We start from the raw sequence: 19,140 nt of genomic DNA, 5'->3' as shown, positions 1-19,140 counted from the left end.
TTGAGAACAGAAATCGTGCTCTGGCAGTGCGGCAGCAGCGGGAGGCCCCATTTGCTAAAGTGGTGCTTCAGGTTAAGAACAGTTTCGGGTTAAGAACGGACCACTGGAACGAATTAAACACTTAACCCGCGGTACCACAGTACAAGCTAAAGCCTGCCTTCAGGATCCTACTGTGAACTGAATGTAAGTAAACTTTTTATTACTTTCAAGAAAAGACTGTGGTGTCTTTATTCTTTTTTAAGAGGGAACAAAGGGAATTTACCAGGATCAATCCAATCTGGACAAGCCAGACTGGATAGCTTAACTCAAGAGATTCTAACAAATCTACCAACTTCCTGCAGTATACAGGAGAATGCTACCAGCTCACTGGTGCTGTGAGGAAGGATACTATTTAATCAATATATCCTCTCCTACTATCCACAAGACTCCCACAGAGTAGGTGTTGCAGCAGAAGATCATCAGGTGGGGAAAGGTGTATCCCCTATGCGCCATTGGGAATGAGGAAGAAATTCAGTTTGGTTTGCTTTTTTAAAGACCCTCCAAGTGTCCCAGTCCTGGAATTATAAAAGTCATCCTTGCTTCTGATTAGAGCCTGGAATGTCCCTATTTTTTATACCCCATTTATAATTTTGTAATTGAACCCAGCAGTCACGTGACAGCAGTCACGAAATTAAAAGACGCCTGCTTCTTGGGAGAAAAGCAATGACAAACCTAGACAGCAACTTAAAAAGCAGAGACATCACCTTGCCAACAAAGGTCCATATAGTTAAAGCTATGGTTTTCCCAGTAGTGATGTATGGAAGTGAGAGCTGGACCATAAAGAAGGCTGATCGCTGAAGAATTGATGTTTTTGAATTACAGTGCTGGAGGAGACTCTTGAGAGTCCCATGGACTGCAAGAAGATCAAACCTCTCCATTCTGAAGGAAATCAGCCCTGAGTGCTCACTGGAAGGACAGATCCTGAAGCTGAGGCTCCAATACTTTGGTCACCTCATGAGAAGAGAAGACTCCCTGGAAAAGACCCTGATGTTGGGAAAGATGGAGGGCACAAGGAGAAGGGGATGACAGAGGACGAGATGGTTGGATAGTGTTCTCGAAGCTACCAGCATGAGTTTGACCAAACTGCGGGAGGCAGTGGAAGACAGGAGTGCCTGGCATGCTCTGGTCCATGGGGTCACGAAGAGTCGGAAACGACTAAACAACAACAACAACAACTGAACCCAGTTCATTTACTCCTGATTTTTCATCTTTCTTTTGACTTTATCATCGAAAGCTCCTCGTGTTGTATTTCTTATTTGGTTGTTGATGTCTGGCTTGTTTGTTTGTTTTCTTTTCTTGTGTATTGTCTGTTTTTGTTTGTTAAGAAAAATTAAAAAATTAAACAGTAATATATAAGCTGTCTTCAGAAGGAAGTTATCTTCTTTCTTGAGCCCTGTTAAAATCATGACCTGCCAAGCCTAGTCATAGAACAGCTATGCGGCAAAAGAATTTGAATTCTCCTTCTGCGTCTGAAAGCTTTATGCAAGATGACATCTCTGGATTGTTGAAACTCTTCCTCGGTTCAAGATCCTTCTAAACTAACCTTCCCACCCCTCCCCAATTAAAAACTTCTGGGTGGTTTGCATTTTCCAGCTGCTGCTATCTGTGGCAACATATAAATCAGAAAGAAAAGGGAAACCCTTAAGCTCTCTTTCCTAATTCTCTTTCCTTGGAAGTTTGGTTTACACAGGATGAAAAGAAATATTCTTGGCAATGTGGGTGGGGCCGAACAATTCCAGGAAGAAAATGGGCCACCCGATTGATTTGGGGTTGGCAACAGTTCAGGTGAGCAGTATCTCCTGCGTAAAGGCGTCAGGTGTTGCAGCTAAAATTTACCGGGAAATCATTTACTCAGTCCAGACCTCCCTCTAACCTCAGATGGCTGGAAGGTGGCTCTTGTTACTCAAGAGAGGGAGGGCAAAAACTTAAGTCATCTAGGGTGGTATCAAACTAACTCGTACTGTCTGCGCAAGAAAAACCACTTGCACAGTTAAGTTGTGGGTGAACATATCAGACGACACAGCGATTCTTCAAACAGCTCTTGTTTATTCACTGGCCAGAACAGAACTGAACTGAAGGGTTCAGCCAGCCTGCTTATATAGAGCTCCACAATGCAACAGTAACAACTTTCTGTAACTATCCAATCACTGAACGTCACTTTCAATCCCTTATTTGCATATGTGGACCTGAGTGAAAACTATCTACAGTATCCCCCTGCTGGCCCAGGGTGAGAACTTCAGTACATAACATGCACAACAGGACTCAACGCTTTCTCTCCCTGTGCGCACCCCACACCTTTGCTAAACTTGCCCCAGAGGGATGTGGGAGCCCCCAGAATGACTTTAGGGGGAACGCAGAGGAGGAGAGGAGGGAAAGTCCCATTGCACAAGCAGGCCCTTGCAGAGCCAGGCAGAGGCCCGGGCCAGGTAGATAATGTGCCACCCCCCCCGCCCCCCCGCTTTTTTTTTTACCCTGGGGATAACTGAAGTCTTATAAATAAGTAAGAATATAACGTAATTTTTAAATAATGTATTATAATTTTAAATACATTTTACAATAAATACATTATTCATTTTAAAATATATTCTACAATTTTTAATAGTTCAATAATGTATTTAAAAATCTATTTTTAAGTAGACAACTTTGACTATTATTTATAATTAAATTATAATTATTATTAAAACTTCTCCGTCTTCTTATTCTACTCTTTAAAAAGATGTGTGCTTGTGAGAAAGCCACTATTGCTCATAAGCCACTATTTCTTTAAAAAATATGGTTTCCACCAAATTTTATCTTCATTGAGCTATATGTACTCCTCGGGTGTAAGTAATATTCCTGGCCTAGTCAACAAAATTTTAAACAAATGGCCACATCTTCATCAATTTTTCATCATTTTCAAAAAAAAAAAAAAATTAGCGATAAGAAAGCCAACACACTTATATTTAAGGTACGTGTGGTTTTAATTTTTGGCAAACAAGATTTCAAACAAAAACTCACCAACTTTTAACAACATGAAAAACATGGTCCACCATCACGTTTGCGCTGCGCTGGATGCTGGAACCTTGGTCGCCTCCACCCTCCCAGCGCCCGTTCCACGCTCCTCTATGGTGCCAATCACAGACCCCGCCCCCGACACCAGGGAAGCTTTTCTCTCACGCTGCCAGCCATGGCCCCAGAGAATCTGCCCTCCGCCGCCTTTGCTCCTCCACGTTCACCCCAGTGCATCCCCTGGGATTGTGAACATGCTGACCGAGGCCCCCTTTGGAATCAGAGGCCCGGGCCAAGTGGCCCATATGTCCCCCCCCCCCTGACTGGGCCTGTGCACAAGTAGAAGAAGAAGAATTGGATTTGATATCCCGCCTTTCACTCCCCTTAAAAGGTAAAGGGACCCCTGACCATTAGGTCCAGTCATGACCAACTCTGGGGTTGAGGCGCTCATCTCGCTTTATTGGCCGAGGGAGCCAGAGTACAGCTTCCGGGTCATGTGGCCAGCATGACTAAGCCGCTTCTGGTGAACCAGAGCAGCGCACGGAAACGCCGTTTACCTTCCCGCCAGAGCGGTACCTATTTATCTACTTGCACTTTGACGTGCTTTCAAACTGCTAGGTTGGCAGGAGCTGGGACCAAGCAACAGGAGCTCACCGCGTCAAGGGGTTTCGAACCGCCAACCTTCTGATCGGCAAGTCCTAGGCTCTGTGGTTTAACCCACAGCGCCACCTGCGTCGCTTCCACTTCCCTTAAGGAGTCTCAAAGCGGCTAACATTCTCCTTTCCCTTCCTCCCCCACAACAAACACTCTGTGAGGTGAGTGGGGCTGAGAGACTTCAGAGAAGTGTGACTAGCCCAAGGTCACCCAGCAGCTGCATGTGGAGGAGCGGAGATGCGAACCCGGTTCCCCAGATAACGAGACGACAGCTCTTAACCACTACGCCATACTGGCTCTCGTAGAAATCAATGTGCTAACACAATGAGTCAGTTGGCTGTAGATTTAGAGGGTTAGATTAATTCACGGAGGAGAGAACTATTCATGGCTTCTGGCCATGATGGCTATGCGCAGCCTCTGCTGTTATAGGCATCCATGCTTCTGAACACCAGTTGCTGGAAACCACAGGAAGGGACAGTGTTGCTCTTGTGCTCAAATCCTGCTTTCGGGCTTCCCAAAGGTATCTGAGTGGCCGCTGACAGAACAGGATGGAGTAGATGAGCCATTGGTCTGATCCACGAAGTTCTTCTAACGTGAATGTGGGAATCCTTGTTCCAGAAGTGCATTTGCAGCTAAATTTGTTCGGGGTGGGGGGCAGGCTTTTAAAAATATATATACAGTGGAACCTCGAGTTGCAGAAGTAAGAAATTTAATAAATAATAAATTTTATTTATACCCTGCCCTCCCCGGCCAGAGCCGGGCTCAGGGCAGTTAACACCAATAAAATCATAGTAAAAACATAATGGGGGGGGGGGGGGAGAAACAAAACAAAACCAATTTAAAATACAGTGGTACCTCGGGTTACATACGCTTCAGGTTACATTCGCTTCAGGTTACAGACTCCGCTAACCCAGAAATAGTACCTCGGGTTAACAACTTTGCTTCAGAATCAGAACAGAAATCGTGCTCCGGAGGCACGGCGGCAGCGGGAGGCCCCATTAGCTAAAGTGGTGCTTCAGGTTAAGAACAGTTTCAGGTTAAGAACGGACCTCCGGAACGAATTAAGTTCTTAACCCGAGGTACCACTGTACAGGTTAAAATGCAATTTAAAATGAATTTTAAAAGTAGCCGATAAATCAAGACCATAAGAGGAGGGAAACATAAGGGTCAGACTGAGTCCAAACCAAAGGCCAGGCGGAACAACTCTGTGTTGCAGGCCCTGCAGAAAGATTTCAAGTTCCGCAGGGCCCTGGTCTCTTGTGACAGAGCGTTCCACCGAGCCGGGGCCAGTACTCAAAAGGCCCTGGCCCTAGTTGAGACCAATCTAACCACCTTGTGACCTGGGACCTCCAAAGTGTTGTCATTTGTGGACCTTAAGGTCCTCCGCAGGGCATACAAGGACTAACCTCTACAACTTGAAGCATTTGCATCCAGAAGTGCCGTGTCTGCGCAAGCACATGGCGCGATTTAGTGCTTCTGTGCATGCGCGAGTGGTGAAACCCGGAAGTAACCGTTACAGTAATTCCGGGTTGCCACAGGACGCAACTTGAAAAGACGTAACTTGAAGGGGATGCAACATGAGGTATGTCTGTGAATATGCTGTAACAACTTTTGATGTAATGATATAACAAGGTTTTGCCGCCTTCTGGCGGTTCCCTCACTGCGAGAAGCCAAGTTACAGGGAACCAGGCAGAGGGCCTTCTAATAATTTAATAATAATAAATTATTATTATTATTATTGCCCATTGTCACTGAACCTCCATAAAAGAACGTGGAAGACCGAAAAAGTTTAATAAAAGTTGGGCATGTGGTTAACCAGCTAATTGGTGCCACCTAATGGTAGAGAAAAGGAATCTGTCGAGAAAGAGAGAAAGTTTGTGCAATTTAAAAGCCTTTTGTTTTCAGTACTTCTTGCTTTTGACAAACCTAGGCATCTTGAAAAGCAGAGACATCACCTTGTCAACAAAGGTCCGTATTGTTAAAGCTCTGGTTTTCCCAGTAGTGATCTGGGAAGTAGCAGTCACCAACTTAAATGGCTTTAAAAGGTTTGACAAATTCATGAGGGACAAAGCCATCAATGGCTGCTAGCCACTATGACAAATGAATAAAGTGGGATAACATAACGACTACATAATTTACATAATTACTTATGTAAATTACGTAATTAAGTAATAATTTAAGTAGTTTATTTAAGTAATTAAGTAAATTAATAAATTAAGGAATTTTCACAACAGTAGGTGGTGAGATGAACACAGGATATGAAGAATACAACCCGCAGTGGAACGGAAACAGGGCTGCATGTGACAAATACAGGGCGAATCAGGAGACCATGCCTTCTTACATCCTTACTACCATCATTAACTCATTGTTTTCTGGCTTCCGTTCATCCAGCCCTTCTGCATTCAGTCCTTGTACTCAGACACTTGGTACTCCCAGACTAAATCCCACCCAAATAATAGTGACAAGGACATAACAGCACATTCAGGTTGTGCAATTAAAGCTCTTGCACAACAAACCCGCTTTCCCTACACACACACCAAAACAAAATAGGGCTTTTTGCACTAAGGAAAGTGACTAGGAAGCGCACTGGAAAGTGTGGGATAATGGCTGCTTAATACACTGTCACATAATTTCTCCCAGAAAAAAATCAGAATGGATGCTCAGTAAATAGCAAACATTGTCTAACCTCCCCATAAACTTTGTGCAGGCAAATCAGAATGTATGCCCAAGAAACAGATTGTCTGGGAGCAGCCATTGTTTTTATACAGTGTTTTTGAGATCTCAATTAGTGCACAAGACGGTTGAATGAAGTTAATAAACAGAGAGGCCACCTATGTGCAGAGATAATTTTTTCCCTCCCCAGGCTAGATCTAATTAAACCAAAAAACACAGCAGATGAGACTGACACGACCTCTTCGATCTTCCATAAACCAGAGAGCAATTAAAGCAGCTTCCCTATCAATAGAAAGTGAATTATTGATCATCAAATGTCACTCACCCAGTGCATGGTAGATGCTCACCAGCTTGGACTCAAAATTACCTTCCACAAAATGATCGCAGAATGTGGTGCCTTCATCCTGTTGCCCTGATGAAGAGCAGACTTGGAATGGTCCTTTAGCCCAGAATGCATCAGTCAGGTTAATAGTCGGTGTTTGCCCATTTTCACTGCTATGAAAGGTCACTCCACTTACGCTCTCTTCCAGTGTGGTGTAGTGGTTAAGAGCGATAGACTCGTAATCTGGTGAACCGGGTTCGATTCCCCACTCCTCCACATGCAGCTGCTGCGTGTCCTTGGGCCAGTCACACTTCTCTGAAGTCACTCAGCGTCACTCACCTCACAGAGTGTTTGTTGTGGGGGAGGAAGGGAAAGGAGAATGTTAGCCGCTTTGAGACTCCTTCAGGTAGTGATAAAGCGGGATATCAAATCCAAATCCAAGCTCTTCCAGGGATGAGGGACCCGTTGCCCTCCAGGTGTTGTTAGACTCCAACTCCCATCAACCCCAGCCACCAGGCAAAGAGGTCAGGGATGGTGGGAAATGTAGTCCAGCAACTTGTGGAAGACTACAGGTTCTCCGTTACTATTCAATATGTCAGCTTTGCATTTATTCCCTCTCTTCTCTGTTCTGTATGTTTGTGTATGAACCAAACTGATGATGGCACTTTACCCATCTTATCAAATGGACATTAGTTCACAAAACCTTGTGCTGCAATAGATCTGTTAATATTTGGCGGGGAGCACAGCACACTTTTTCATATTTTCATATATACACACATATATACATGGGACGCGGGTGGCGCTGTGGGTTAAACCATAGAACCTAGGACTTGCCGATCAGAAGGTTGGCGGTTCAAATCCCTGCGACGGGGTGAGCTCCCGTTGCTCAGTCCCAGCTCCTGCCAACCTAGCAGTTCGAAAGCACAAAGTGCAAGTAGATAAATAGGTACCGCTCCGGCGGGAAGGTAAACGGCGTTTCCATGCGCTGCTCTGGTTTGCCAGAAGCGGCTTAGTCATGCTGGCCACATGAGCCAGAAGCTGTACGCCGGCTCCCTCGGCCAATAAAGCGAGATGAGCGCCACAACCCCAGAGTCAGCCACGACTGGACCTAATGGTCAGGGGTCCCTTTACCTTTACCTTTATACATATACATATACATATACACACATACATACCGAATCTGACTTCCGTAAGTGATGCTCCAAAAATGACACCACTGCTCTGTCAATTGCTTGCAAAATATACTGTATTTTTTGCTCTATAAGACTCACTTTTTCCCTCCTAAAAAGTAAGGGGAAATGTGTGTGCGTCTTATGGAGTGAATGCAGGCTGCGCAGCTATCACAGAAGCCAGAACAGCAAGAGGGATTGCTGCTTTCACTGCGCAGCAATTGCTCTTGCTGTTCTGGCTTCTGAGATTCAGAATATTTTTTTTCTTGTTTTCCTCCTCCAAAAACTAGGTGCGTCTTGTGGTCTGGTGCGTCTTATAGAGCGAAAAATAGTAATAGTGCTAGAAAAATGCAACCTGTGCTGCTGATAGAAGTAGTGCGACTCATGCAACACGTTGGCGATTATTATACACAGAACAATAATTATACATACTTTATCAACCTTCTGAGAAAAATACAAAACATTAAACAAAGCCACAAAGACTTGCAAACTACCCAGCCTAAAATGAACTTATAATGTCTGGTTTCAATAGATTTTTCAAATACTTAACTCAGTCTTTTGGATAAGTTCATGAAGATACCAACAAAAGGTAAGTTCGATGATATTCACAATACCGAGAGGTGCTAGTAGAATTGCAGATAGATGTTAATAAAGTTGTAGACAATGAAGTTGTAGACGGCAGGGTGCTGGCGTTTTGCACCTGTTTCGCCCTGGCAGTCCAAGTAATCAAAAGGCCGCCGTTCACCCCCGATGGGGCCCTTAAACTGGGGCTTGCAGGTAGCACACTCCCAAACTAGTTTTCCGGGCCTCTATACGTCTTGATACGTATATTGATATTCAGTCTTATAGAGAATACTCTTTCTTGGCTTAAGTTTAAGAGACTGATTTGCTTAGCCATTGTTATAGAGATAGTTATTTCAGACTAGCTCCAGATAGCAAGTGAAGTTAGTTTTGTAAGTTGGGGGGGGGTGTCAGGAAGATACCACAGATTCCTCCTAAACCTGTGTATGGGAAGGCTAGAATCCATAGGAGGAAGCTTGCAGAATGGCCTGAGCTGCTCAGCTAAGTTCCCGCCATTTGCATCTTAAAAGAGTAAGCCCATAGATACAAATGGGGGGGGGGCTTTCCCCACCTCGCCTGGTATGATGCCATATCATCCTAGGCTGGAGAACAATAGGCCAAGGGGGCTTTTGTGTCTGTGAGAGAGAGAGGGTGTTTTGGATTATGTTGGAAGCTAGATACACAGAGGCTTGCATTGCTCTGGGCTGGGATTCCCTGGGAAACTTAATGGGGAAGTGAGGTCTGTTGAAAGTGTTAATACTGTGAGCCCTCCATCCTATGCTCAGGCTGTTGTTGTTGTTTAGTTGTTTAGTCGTGTCCGACTCTTCATGACTCCATGGACCATAGCATGCCAGGCACTCCTGTCTTCCACTGCCTCCCGCAGTTTGGTCAAACTCATGCTGGTAGCTTTGACAACACTGTCCAACCATCTCGTCCTCTGTCGTCCCCTTCTCCTTGTGCCCTCCATCTTTCCCAACATCAGGGGCTTTTCCAGGGAGTCTTCTCTTCTCATGAGGTGGCCAAAGTATTGGAGCTTCAGCTTCAGGATATGTCCTTCCAGTGAGCACTCAGGGCTGATTTCCTTCAGAATGGATAGGTTTGATCTTCTTGCAGTCCATGGGACTCTCAAGAGTCTCCTCCAGCACCAGAATTCAAAAGCATCAATTCTTCGGCGATCAGCCTTCTTTATGGTTCAGCTCTCACTTCCATATATCAGTACTGGGAAAACCATAGCTTTAGCTATACGGACCTTTGTTGGCAAGGTGATGTCTCAGGCTGTATATATGTGTAAATAATATATCCTAAAAAGATACCACAGCCATTGACCTTCATTCTAAGGTAACCACACCTCTGTAAGCCAGACACCCATTGAGTCTATCGCTGTTTCGGGACTGAAGCTGCGTGCAACTCTATAATGCACATCAGCTAGTACTAATTTAATCTTGTGTGAAGTCCAATACTGGCACAATTGTTGCTTTGAGCTCACATTATTCTGCTGTCTGAGCATGAATGAACAATCATCTCTGGTCTCCAGCAAGAGAGCTATATAACTTTACACTTCATGGAATAATTAATATCCTTTTAAAAATAATAATAAGACTTGCCCATAATGTATCATACCTTAAACACACACAAGCATAATTAAAAACATTTTTGCTTTCCATAGTACACCATAAAGTTGGTATATAATACTCAGAGCTATTAAGTCTGTCTCTTCTTTTAGGGTTGCGAGTTTTTCAGCTGATTACTGTAGCTCTGTAGCTTCAATTGAAGTCGGACATTTAGTGTCACCAATCCCATGCTGAGGAATACGCCTCTAACAAAGGTTCAACAGGCATCCTTGATTTTAAGTTTCATGTGCCCCTTTCATGTTGACAGGTCTCTTCAGTTGTTGCTGGGTTTTTTCCCAAGATGCGCCAGTTATTATTATTTTTGTTGTTTTTAAGGTATATGATATTTTGTCGTACAGTCATACCTTGGATCTTGAACCCCTTGGCTCCCAAACAAATCGGCTCCCGAACGATTGAAACCCAGAAGTGAGTGTTCCAGTTTTTGAATGATTTTCGGGAGCCAAATGTCCTGCAGCCAATCGGAAGCCGCACTTTGGTTTCTGAACGTTTTGGAAGTCGAATGTACTTCCGGAACAGATTATGTTCGACTCCCAAGGTACGACTGTACGTGCAAATTTCGTATATGAGGCAGCTGCCTATAATTATTGTTATAAACAAATAAAATAATATATTATATTTTAAATTTCCAGAGTTTACTTCATATAAAGGAGCTTGATAACTTTCAACAGCTTAACATGAGCTTATGATAATAAATTTCACTCAGTTTTGTACTAATTACCCTTCTTTTAGCTATGCTATTTACGTTATATTACATTATTTGTACATTTGCTCTTGAACAATATTTCCCCTTGAAATGACTTGAAGAAACAAAGTTCTTCCCTGTCCTTTTTTGCCTTAGTGGTGTTACCCCAGTTCTTTGGTTGGTTTTACTAATTTCTAAAAATCAACACTGGGTGGTTCTCGGTGACCTGTTTCCTGAATTGCTTGCAGAGAGATTAGATGATGTTGGCTATTTAATAAGCACTAGTTCTGATTTGTTTGCAGGGATGTTAGATGACGTGTCAAAGCAAGTGCTTATCCCACACATTCCGGTGCACATTCCTAACCACAAAAGTGTGATATTTGTGGGGGGTGGGGGGAATGGCTTTGTTGAACAAGACCTCCTTATCAACTCCCCTGTTCAATGGGCAGGAGTTTCAACAATGTGCTTCACCGCAAGCAATAGGGCTGTGCCAACAAGACACAGAGAGCCGCATTATATTTGGAACAACACAAAGTGTCTTTGCCACACCTAAATAGCAACAGTTGCATGTGTTGTTTTGCATCTTCAAAGAAAAGATCATGACTCTGCTTATATGCAGATACCGGTTTATTAAGTCTGAACAAGTACAGTGGTACCTCGGGTTAAGAACTTAATTCGTTCTGGATGCCCGTTCTTAACCTGAAACTGTTCTTAACCTGAAGCACCACTTTAGCTAATGGGGCCTGCCGCTGCCGCAGCGTGATTTCTGTTCTCACCCTGAAGCAAAGTTCTTAACCCGAGGTAATATTTCTGGGTTAGCGGAGTCTGTAACCTGAAGCGTCTGTAACCTGAGGTACCACTGTGGTTGGAAGGCTTCGTCTAGAAAGCCAAGTGAACCCTTAGTCACGCAGGCATGTCCAAAGTCCGTTTAGGGGGCCTAATCCGGCCTACCAGTAATCTGGCCTCTGTGCAGTTTATTTCCTGGGGTAAAAATCTTTAAAAAAACCTCAACAACTTCAACCCTTAAAAAGGCTCAACAACTTCAATCTTTTAAAAAGCACAACAACTTTGGTCTGGGGTAAAATCCTAAAAAAAGGTCATCAACTTTGGTCGGCCCTCACGGCCCTTCACTTCATCAAATCTGGCCCTCTTTGAAAAAAGTTTGGACACCACTTAGTGGCACAAACTCCATTGAGATATCGGTGCTGCCTGGATGTCACTACATCCCTTCTCTGCTCCACAAACCTTTGTGCCTGTGTCTGTGTCCAGCCTTGAAGGCAAGATCCGCAGAGGCAGCAGATCCCAATGTGGATCTTTATCCCCTCATTGTTCCTGATGTAGATCTTTACTCACCCCTTCTTCCCTGGCAGGGAGGGAGGGGGAGGCTCCATGTTGCGTTTTCCCCCAGGCACCAAAATATATTAGGCTGGCCCTAATTGTGTGTATATTTAGCAGGCTAGAGAGGTATCAGGAGGCCCAAAGCTCAAATGCTGTTTAAGTCTTTCTTCCCATATGGAGCAGTCTAAATCCAGGAAAATCCTTCATTGCATCCTCAGAGCCTGGAGATATGCAGTCGTGTATCCATAGCAGTGACCATAGGAGAAATGACCGCTAGGAGGACTGCAGAGAGAATAATAATAATAATTTATTATTTGTACCCCGCCCATCTGGCTGGGTTTCCCCAGCCACTCTGGGCGGCTTCCAACAAAGACCAAAAGTACAGTGGTACCTCAGGTTACATATGCTTCAGGTTACATATGCTTCAGGTTACACACTCCACTAACCCAGAAATAGTGCTTCAGGTTAAGAACTTTGCTTCAGGATGAGAACAGAAATCGGGCTCTGGCGGTGTGGCAGCAGCTGGAGGCCCCATTAGCTAAAGTGGTGCTTCAGGTTAAGAACAGTTTCAGGTTAAGTACGGACCTCTGGAACGAATTAAGTACTTAACCTGAGGTACCACTGTACACTAAAATGTCACGCATTAAAAACTTCCCTGACCAGGGCTGCCTTCAGATGTCTTCTGAATGTCAGGTAGTTGTTTATCTCTTTGACATCTGATGGGCGGGTGTTCCACAGGGCGGGTGCCACTACCGAGAAGGCCCTCTGCCTGGTTCCCTGTAGCTTTGCTTCTCGCAATGAGGGAACCGTCAGAAGGCCCTCAGCGCTGGACCTCAGCGTCCGGGCAAAACGATGGGGGTGGAGACACTCCTTCAGGTATACTGAAGAAACTCCATGGTGCATCTACAGCAGCACAACTGGGCACCTTCATATGTCCCAGCTGCAAAAGAATATATATATTTTTATATTCTGCTGGAAGCCACCCAGAGTAGCTGGGGAAACCTAGCCAGATGGGCAGAGTATAAATAATAATTACTATTCTTAGTATTAAAACGTGTCTCTCCCACATTGGTCTCTACAGCCACAGCAGGCGCTGCAACTGTCCAGTAGCTTGACCTCACCCCCATAGGCACAAGCCTCCATTGTCTCCCCACACAGATGGATGCCAGCACAGTTTAGAGATGCAGAACTAGATAATTCCAGCATTTCCCAAACTTGGGTGCCCAACTGTTTCTGAACTACAACTAGCAGGACCAGTGATCGGGGTGATGGGAATTGTAGTCCAAAAGCAGCTGGAAACCCAAGTTTGGGAAACACTGACTGATTTACACACAAAAAATGAGTTTCAATAAAGTTTGTAATTCAAAACCAAAAAAGAACTACAGCACCCACAATTCTTTGCGGGAAAGAACGTGCATCGAACCTCTACTCCGCCGCGCCCCTTGCCAGGAACAGGAGAGAACGAGAAAACGCCGCCGGCGTTCTAAGTCTCCTCTTATTGGCCCAGCCGCGGCATCGGGCCGGCCACTGAGGGGCGAGCTCCGGCGCGTGCGCACTACCGCCGGCTGCTCCCTCGCTTTCGGGGAATCGAAATCGAACCTCGGCACCGCTCCGTTCTCATTGGTCCGCCCCTTTGCTCCGCCCCTTTGCCGGCGGTTTTGTCGCGGGGAGCCAATCGGCTTGCGCCTTAGTGCGAAGTCAGTGCGGGGTCGGAGGTCGCGCTTTGCCGGGCGACTGTGGTGTCATGGCGGCCGCCAGCGCAGTCTGCCTTTCGTGGCTGAGGCGGAGGGCGAGCGCTTACCGGGGTAGCGGCGCCATGGGGCCCTGGCTGAGGGGTCCGGGCTGCCTCCGCCTGGCGCGGCTGGCTCGGGCTCGAGGCCTGTGGAGCTCTGCTGGAGGCCCCAAAGCGGTGTCTGTGGACGTGGGGGGAAGGTAAGGGATAGGGAAGCAAAGGTGACTGGTTACCCTGCGCATAAAGACCGGTGTGTGATCCTCTTCCTTTCCTCCAGGGCTTAAAACCTACCAGGGTTCAGCCTTGGAATCCGTTCCCAAAGCCGCGCCTGACTCCTGGGGGTGTTTGATGTTGCCTCTGGCCACGAGCAGAGTGTCTTTGCCCTCACCGCCTTGCATAGTGAAGAATCACAGAATGGCAGGGTTGGAAGAGGCCTCCTTTGAAGATAAGATGGGTTGTAACAGTCTGCCTGCAGTTGGGAATTTATTTATTTTTGTAATCGTTTTTATTAATTTTCCATTTTTCCAGTGTTGTATCATAACAAATAATTCACTACTTCAAGAGTTTCCCCTCCTGCCTCGGACTTCCCTCAGCCTCCTTTTCTGGTTAATTTTAACATAGTATTATTTCCTTCATATTTTCATTCCATTTGTTTTTAGCATTTGATCTTATGTTGTTATTTAGTCGTGTCCGACTCTTCGTGACCCCATGGACCAGAGCACTCCTGTCCTCCACTGCCTCCCGCAGTTTGGTCAAACTCATGCTGGTAGCTTCGACAACGCTGTCCAACCATCTCACCCTCTGTCGTCCCCTTCTCCTTGTGCCCTCCATCTTTCCCAGCATCAGGGTCTTTTCCAGGGAGTCTTCTCTTCTCATGAGGTGGCCAAAGTATTGGAGCCTTAGCTTCAGGATCTGTCCTTCCAGTGAGCACTCAGGGCTGATTTCCTTCAGAATGGAGAGGTTTGAACTTCTTGCAGTCCATGGGACTCTCAAGAGTCTCCTCCAGCACCATAATTCAAAAGCATCAATACTTCGGCGATCAGCCTTCTTTATGGTCCAGCTCTCACTTCCATACATCACTACTGGGAAAACCATAGCTTTAACTATATGGACCTTTGTTGGCAAGAGGGTGACCTAGTCCAAACGAATCTCAACGTGCAGTCAGCCCCCCCCCCCCCCATCCAATTTGAAACCATACCGGACACCGCTTAGCTTTGCAAATGTGCTTGTGGTTTTGTTACTGCTGCACCACACCGCTATACTTTTCCATTTCTTTTCCAGAGAAGGAGCAGCCTTGAGTTTGGTGCAGTTTTAATGTTTGTCCGCATAGCTCTTTTGCCACGTTTCATGTTATCCGCTCCCAGGGATCACTTTGCAATGTGGGGAGGGGAAAGATGAATTTAAAAAAATCAAGGTGGAAGCAGAAACATGTTCCCACGCTGCTGTCACTTCTGAGCAGGTGCGGTAAAAATCATCAGTCCTGACTTAAAACATATAAATAGGCATCCAAACAAGATTGATGAAAAGGCATGTGTTCAAAGGTCGCAAGCACTTTTCTTAGTTGTTAACATGAGCTGGTAATGTTTATTTCATTTTTTATATCTGCAAGATATATATGTATATAAATATGAGCAAAACTTGTGCAGAGAGACTCTTCCCTCACAGCTGACCAGCTTCAGTTTTATAGTAAAGTGAAAGTTTTTCTAAACATGTGTGGGGTGCCTTTTTTCATACCTTCTACCTACAGCATTATGAAAGTATGAAAGCACCTACAGGCATTTGCAGGGTGTGTTTGCCTGTCAGCTGAATAATGCAGCCCCTTGCCACACAGATCTAAGAGAAATATAAATTTTCACATAATGAAACTTTTCTTTAATTTCCTTTCTTCAGAAAACTAGAAATCTCTTCTGGAAAATTAGCCCGATTCGCTGACGGATGTGCTGTAGTACAGGTAGAAAATTATTCAATAACCATATACCATTGAAATATGTTTCAGTTGTTTGATACATTTTGCCTATCTTTCCAGAAATATAGCAAATATAGAGATTGATATCTCATTGCTCTGTACTGAAGAAGTGTGCCTAATACCTTTCTCCTCCTCTTTAAAAAATAATTAAGCTAGGTGATACATCAGTGATGGTGACAGCGGTCAGTAAAACGAAGCCTTCTCCATCTCAGTTCATGCCTTTGGTGGTGAGTAGCACTGAAGTATTTAACATAATGCATAGCTCTGCATAAAATTATACTAGTTTGTTATAATGCAAATATCTTGCAAAGAACCAAGTTAAAACATTTCTAGACAAAAGCCTATAAAATTATTTCATTGTTCTGGGTGAATCAGATAAACTGGATTGGTATCTTGTGATTTTCTACAGTGTCCTGTGCTTAATAAAATAAAAGGGAACAGTAATATTGTCTCTTATGTAAGGTTGACTATCGACAAAAAGCTGCTGCAGCAGGAAGAATTCCTACCAATTATCTGAGAAGAGAACTGAGCTCTACCGATAAAGAAATTCTTACAAGCAGAGTAATAGGTATGTACTATAAGTCTGAGCTGTGTTCTATTATAACTGTTGCAATAATTTCTTGGAAATTTGAAAAGGGGGACTTTGTTTTTAAAGCCTTTCCCCATGATGCAGTAGTTTCTTGATATATTTAGAGAAAATTGTGCCTTAAGTGCTACTTACCTTGGGATGACATAAACCTGATCCTGAGCATTCTAACCTGGACGCAAATCTCATTGATTTCAGTAGACTGGCTTCCAAGGTAATTGAGCCTTGCATGCATTTCTTCCATGGAAACCAGTGATACTAATTTCTTGGCTGGATACGATCTTCATGTTTGCCTGGATCCCAGGACATGGTCTTTGGGAGACAGTCCTGTTTTGCATCAGGGGACTGGCTTAACCGGTTTTATGTCCCCATCTGCTGCAGTATGAATAGCTTGTGAAAACAATTACCGTATTTTTCGCTCTATAGGGCGCACCGGACCATAGGGCGCACCTAGTTTTTTGGGGGGGGAATAAAGGGGGGGATTATTCCCCCCCCCAGCCCCAAAGAGCAAAGAAGCCAAATCTTGGCTTTCTCTTTAGCTCCCGGAGCTTGCCGGGCTGGGGGCGGGGGAAGCCCAAGCTTCCCCCAGCCCCCAGAACGGGAGCGGGGGCGAGGTTGCGTGCAACCTCGCCTTAGCTCCCAGAGCTTGCTGCTATCCAGAAGCCTTCTGAGCCCGGCGGGAACTCCCACGGGCTCCCCAGGCTTGCGGATAGCTTCCTGAAGCCTGGAAAGCGAGAGGGGTCGGTGCATACCGACCCCTCTCGCTCTCCAGGCTTCAGCAGAAGCCTGCATTCGCTCCATAGGACGCACACACATTTACCCTTCATTTTTGGAGGGGGGAAAGTGCGTCCTATAGAGCGAAAAATACGGTAAACATTGAGAGGGAGGGAGAGAGAGAGAGAGATGACCTTAAGCATTTAATACTGTTTTACAGATCGGTCCATTAGACCACTCTTTCCAGCAGGCTACTATTATGATACACAGGTAAGTTACTTTGATCACTTCTTACTTCTAGCCTAGTTACTAGTGTGATGTTAGTGCGATACCACTATTAAATAGCTGCTTTGTATGTTGCTACTAAATAAATGTGGGAAATATCACTCTGGGTTGGATCCAGAGTTCTTTTGAGTGGAACTTCATTCATGAGATCCTCCCGCTGGAAGAAGAGAGGAAGGCAACCTCTGCCGATTCCTCCGTCTCTCTGGCCCCGTGGAAAACTCCCTAACAAGCAGTGGGGGAGGGGGTGTTAGGGGCTGCATGAGGTAGTTAATGTCACTCGCCTTACCTTGCTTTCTCCAACAGAAGACTTGCTGAGTTTCAGTGCTTTCCATGAATGGAAGGAGCCCTTCTGTACATGGAAGGGATGCTGTGGATCCAGTTAGCCGTCCTGCGATAGGCGGCACTGTTGAAATAGTCAGTTGTCTTCTCTTTCTACAGTATATTAGAAAATAATTGATGAGAAACAGGGGACCCAAAAGGTATTTATTAAATGAAATATCTTAAAACTTTGGCTCTGGAAAAATCCCTCTCCTAAATTTTTAAACAAGGCAAAAATGAATAACATCACTATTGGGCAACAAAACATTAACGATCCAAAAAGCAAGCAGCAATAATAAATAATCAGCAGGGCATTAAGGGGACGCAACCCCACGATACGTTGGGTAAACCTGACAGATAGGAACCTCTGTTTGTTTTTTAAATGAAAAGTTTTTCATGGGGGAATTAAAAGAACATAAAGAAGGTCTTCCTGACCCATCTTTGTTGAGAGAACAAATCCAAAACTGGAACCCTAATGTCATTCAGAGTGTGTGTGGAAGAACACATGTAAGGTGATAGTCCTTACCTAAGTGTTACTGATGATCTTTATATTTGTAGAGAAATATATTTATTCAACTTCCATAGGTGCACATTCTATAACGGGTAATACCCAGCTAATTGGTACTCTATGAGTAGACCACATTTAAGTATTTTAACTCCATTGATTTAATTTGTTCTACTCTGAATATGCCTAACTTTGATTGTCACCCAACACCTTGAATAATATTAGCCTTCTTTGTGTGCTGCTTGGCTATAGGGTGTTACCATGTCTGTTTGGAGTGTGGCTGAGCTTCCCCCCCCCCCCCCCCCGCCCCTGAGGTTTTGTCTCCTTCCTTAAGCAGCTGTACTTTGCCTTGAGCTTTCTGAAAAGAAATCTAAACATGCAACTTCTGGGCAACCGGGTGCCCAGTTGCGGGTAGAAGCTTACCTGTTGGACTTTAGATAACCACAAAGAACGCATCGTTGGGAGATGCCTCATTGGGGACTGAGCTAAAGACATAATCCTGGCACCTCCATATACATGAACAGGGCTTCTACATGAAATCATGCATCAACTTTTCTTTTGATTTCCCCAGATACTTTGTAATCTTTTGGCTGTAGATGGTGTCAACGATCCTGCGGTGCTGGCCATCAATGGAGGTAAATGTTGTTGTTTTTTGTAAACAAGACTAGTTAGTCTTAGCAAAACGGTATAAAGAGTTTTCAAGTAACGCATCTCAATTACTTTTAGCTTCCGCAGCCCTTGCTTTGTCGGATATTCCATGGAACGGTCCCATTGGTGAGTAAAGATGCATTAACTTAAATTTAGCATTGGTCTGAAAACGCATGGTGCAAGTTTATGAGAAATGAAAGCAAACCTCACCAGTTTGAAGCTGTAACGTGGTTTTTTTTTAAAAAAAGCTTTAAAAATCCAGGCACCATGAAGGCTAGAAAACTTTAGAGGCTAGATTACATTGTGTATCCCCCCCCCCCCCGGATGGA

General features: G+C 44.7%; 2 protein-coding genes across 3 annotated transcripts in view; both read left to right on the top strand.

Moving 5' to 3' along the window:
• The window catches only part of EFEMP1 (EGF containing fibulin extracellular matrix protein 1), a 131,712-nt gene that overhangs the window by 86,323 nt on the left and 26,249 nt on the right, over positions 1–19,140 (top strand). The window lies entirely within an intron of this gene.
• PNPT1 (polyribonucleotide nucleotidyltransferase 1) overlaps positions 13,764–19,140 on the top strand; it is a 42,104-nt gene continuing 36,727 nt past the window's right edge. Inside the window, 7 exon segments of the mRNA XM_081000941.1 lie at positions 13,764–13,989; positions 15,680–15,740; positions 15,908–15,982; positions 16,218–16,323; positions 17,276–17,325; positions 18,735–18,798; positions 18,890–18,937. Coding sequence (XP_080857067.1) covers positions 13,802–13,989; positions 15,680–15,740; positions 15,908–15,982; positions 16,218–16,323; positions 17,276–17,325; positions 18,735–18,798; positions 18,890–18,937 — 592 coding nt within the window. The 5' untranslated portion in view covers positions 13,764–13,801.

Source organism: Podarcis pityusensis, assembly GCF_964106645.2.
Source record: "Podarcis pityusensis genome assembly, chromosome: 3".
Classification (NCBI taxonomy): domain Eukaryota; kingdom Metazoa; phylum Chordata; class Lepidosauria; order Squamata; family Lacertidae; genus Podarcis; species Podarcis pityusensis.
Note: the sequence above shows the minus strand (reverse complement) of the source record. Positions and strands in the feature narration are given on the sequence as shown.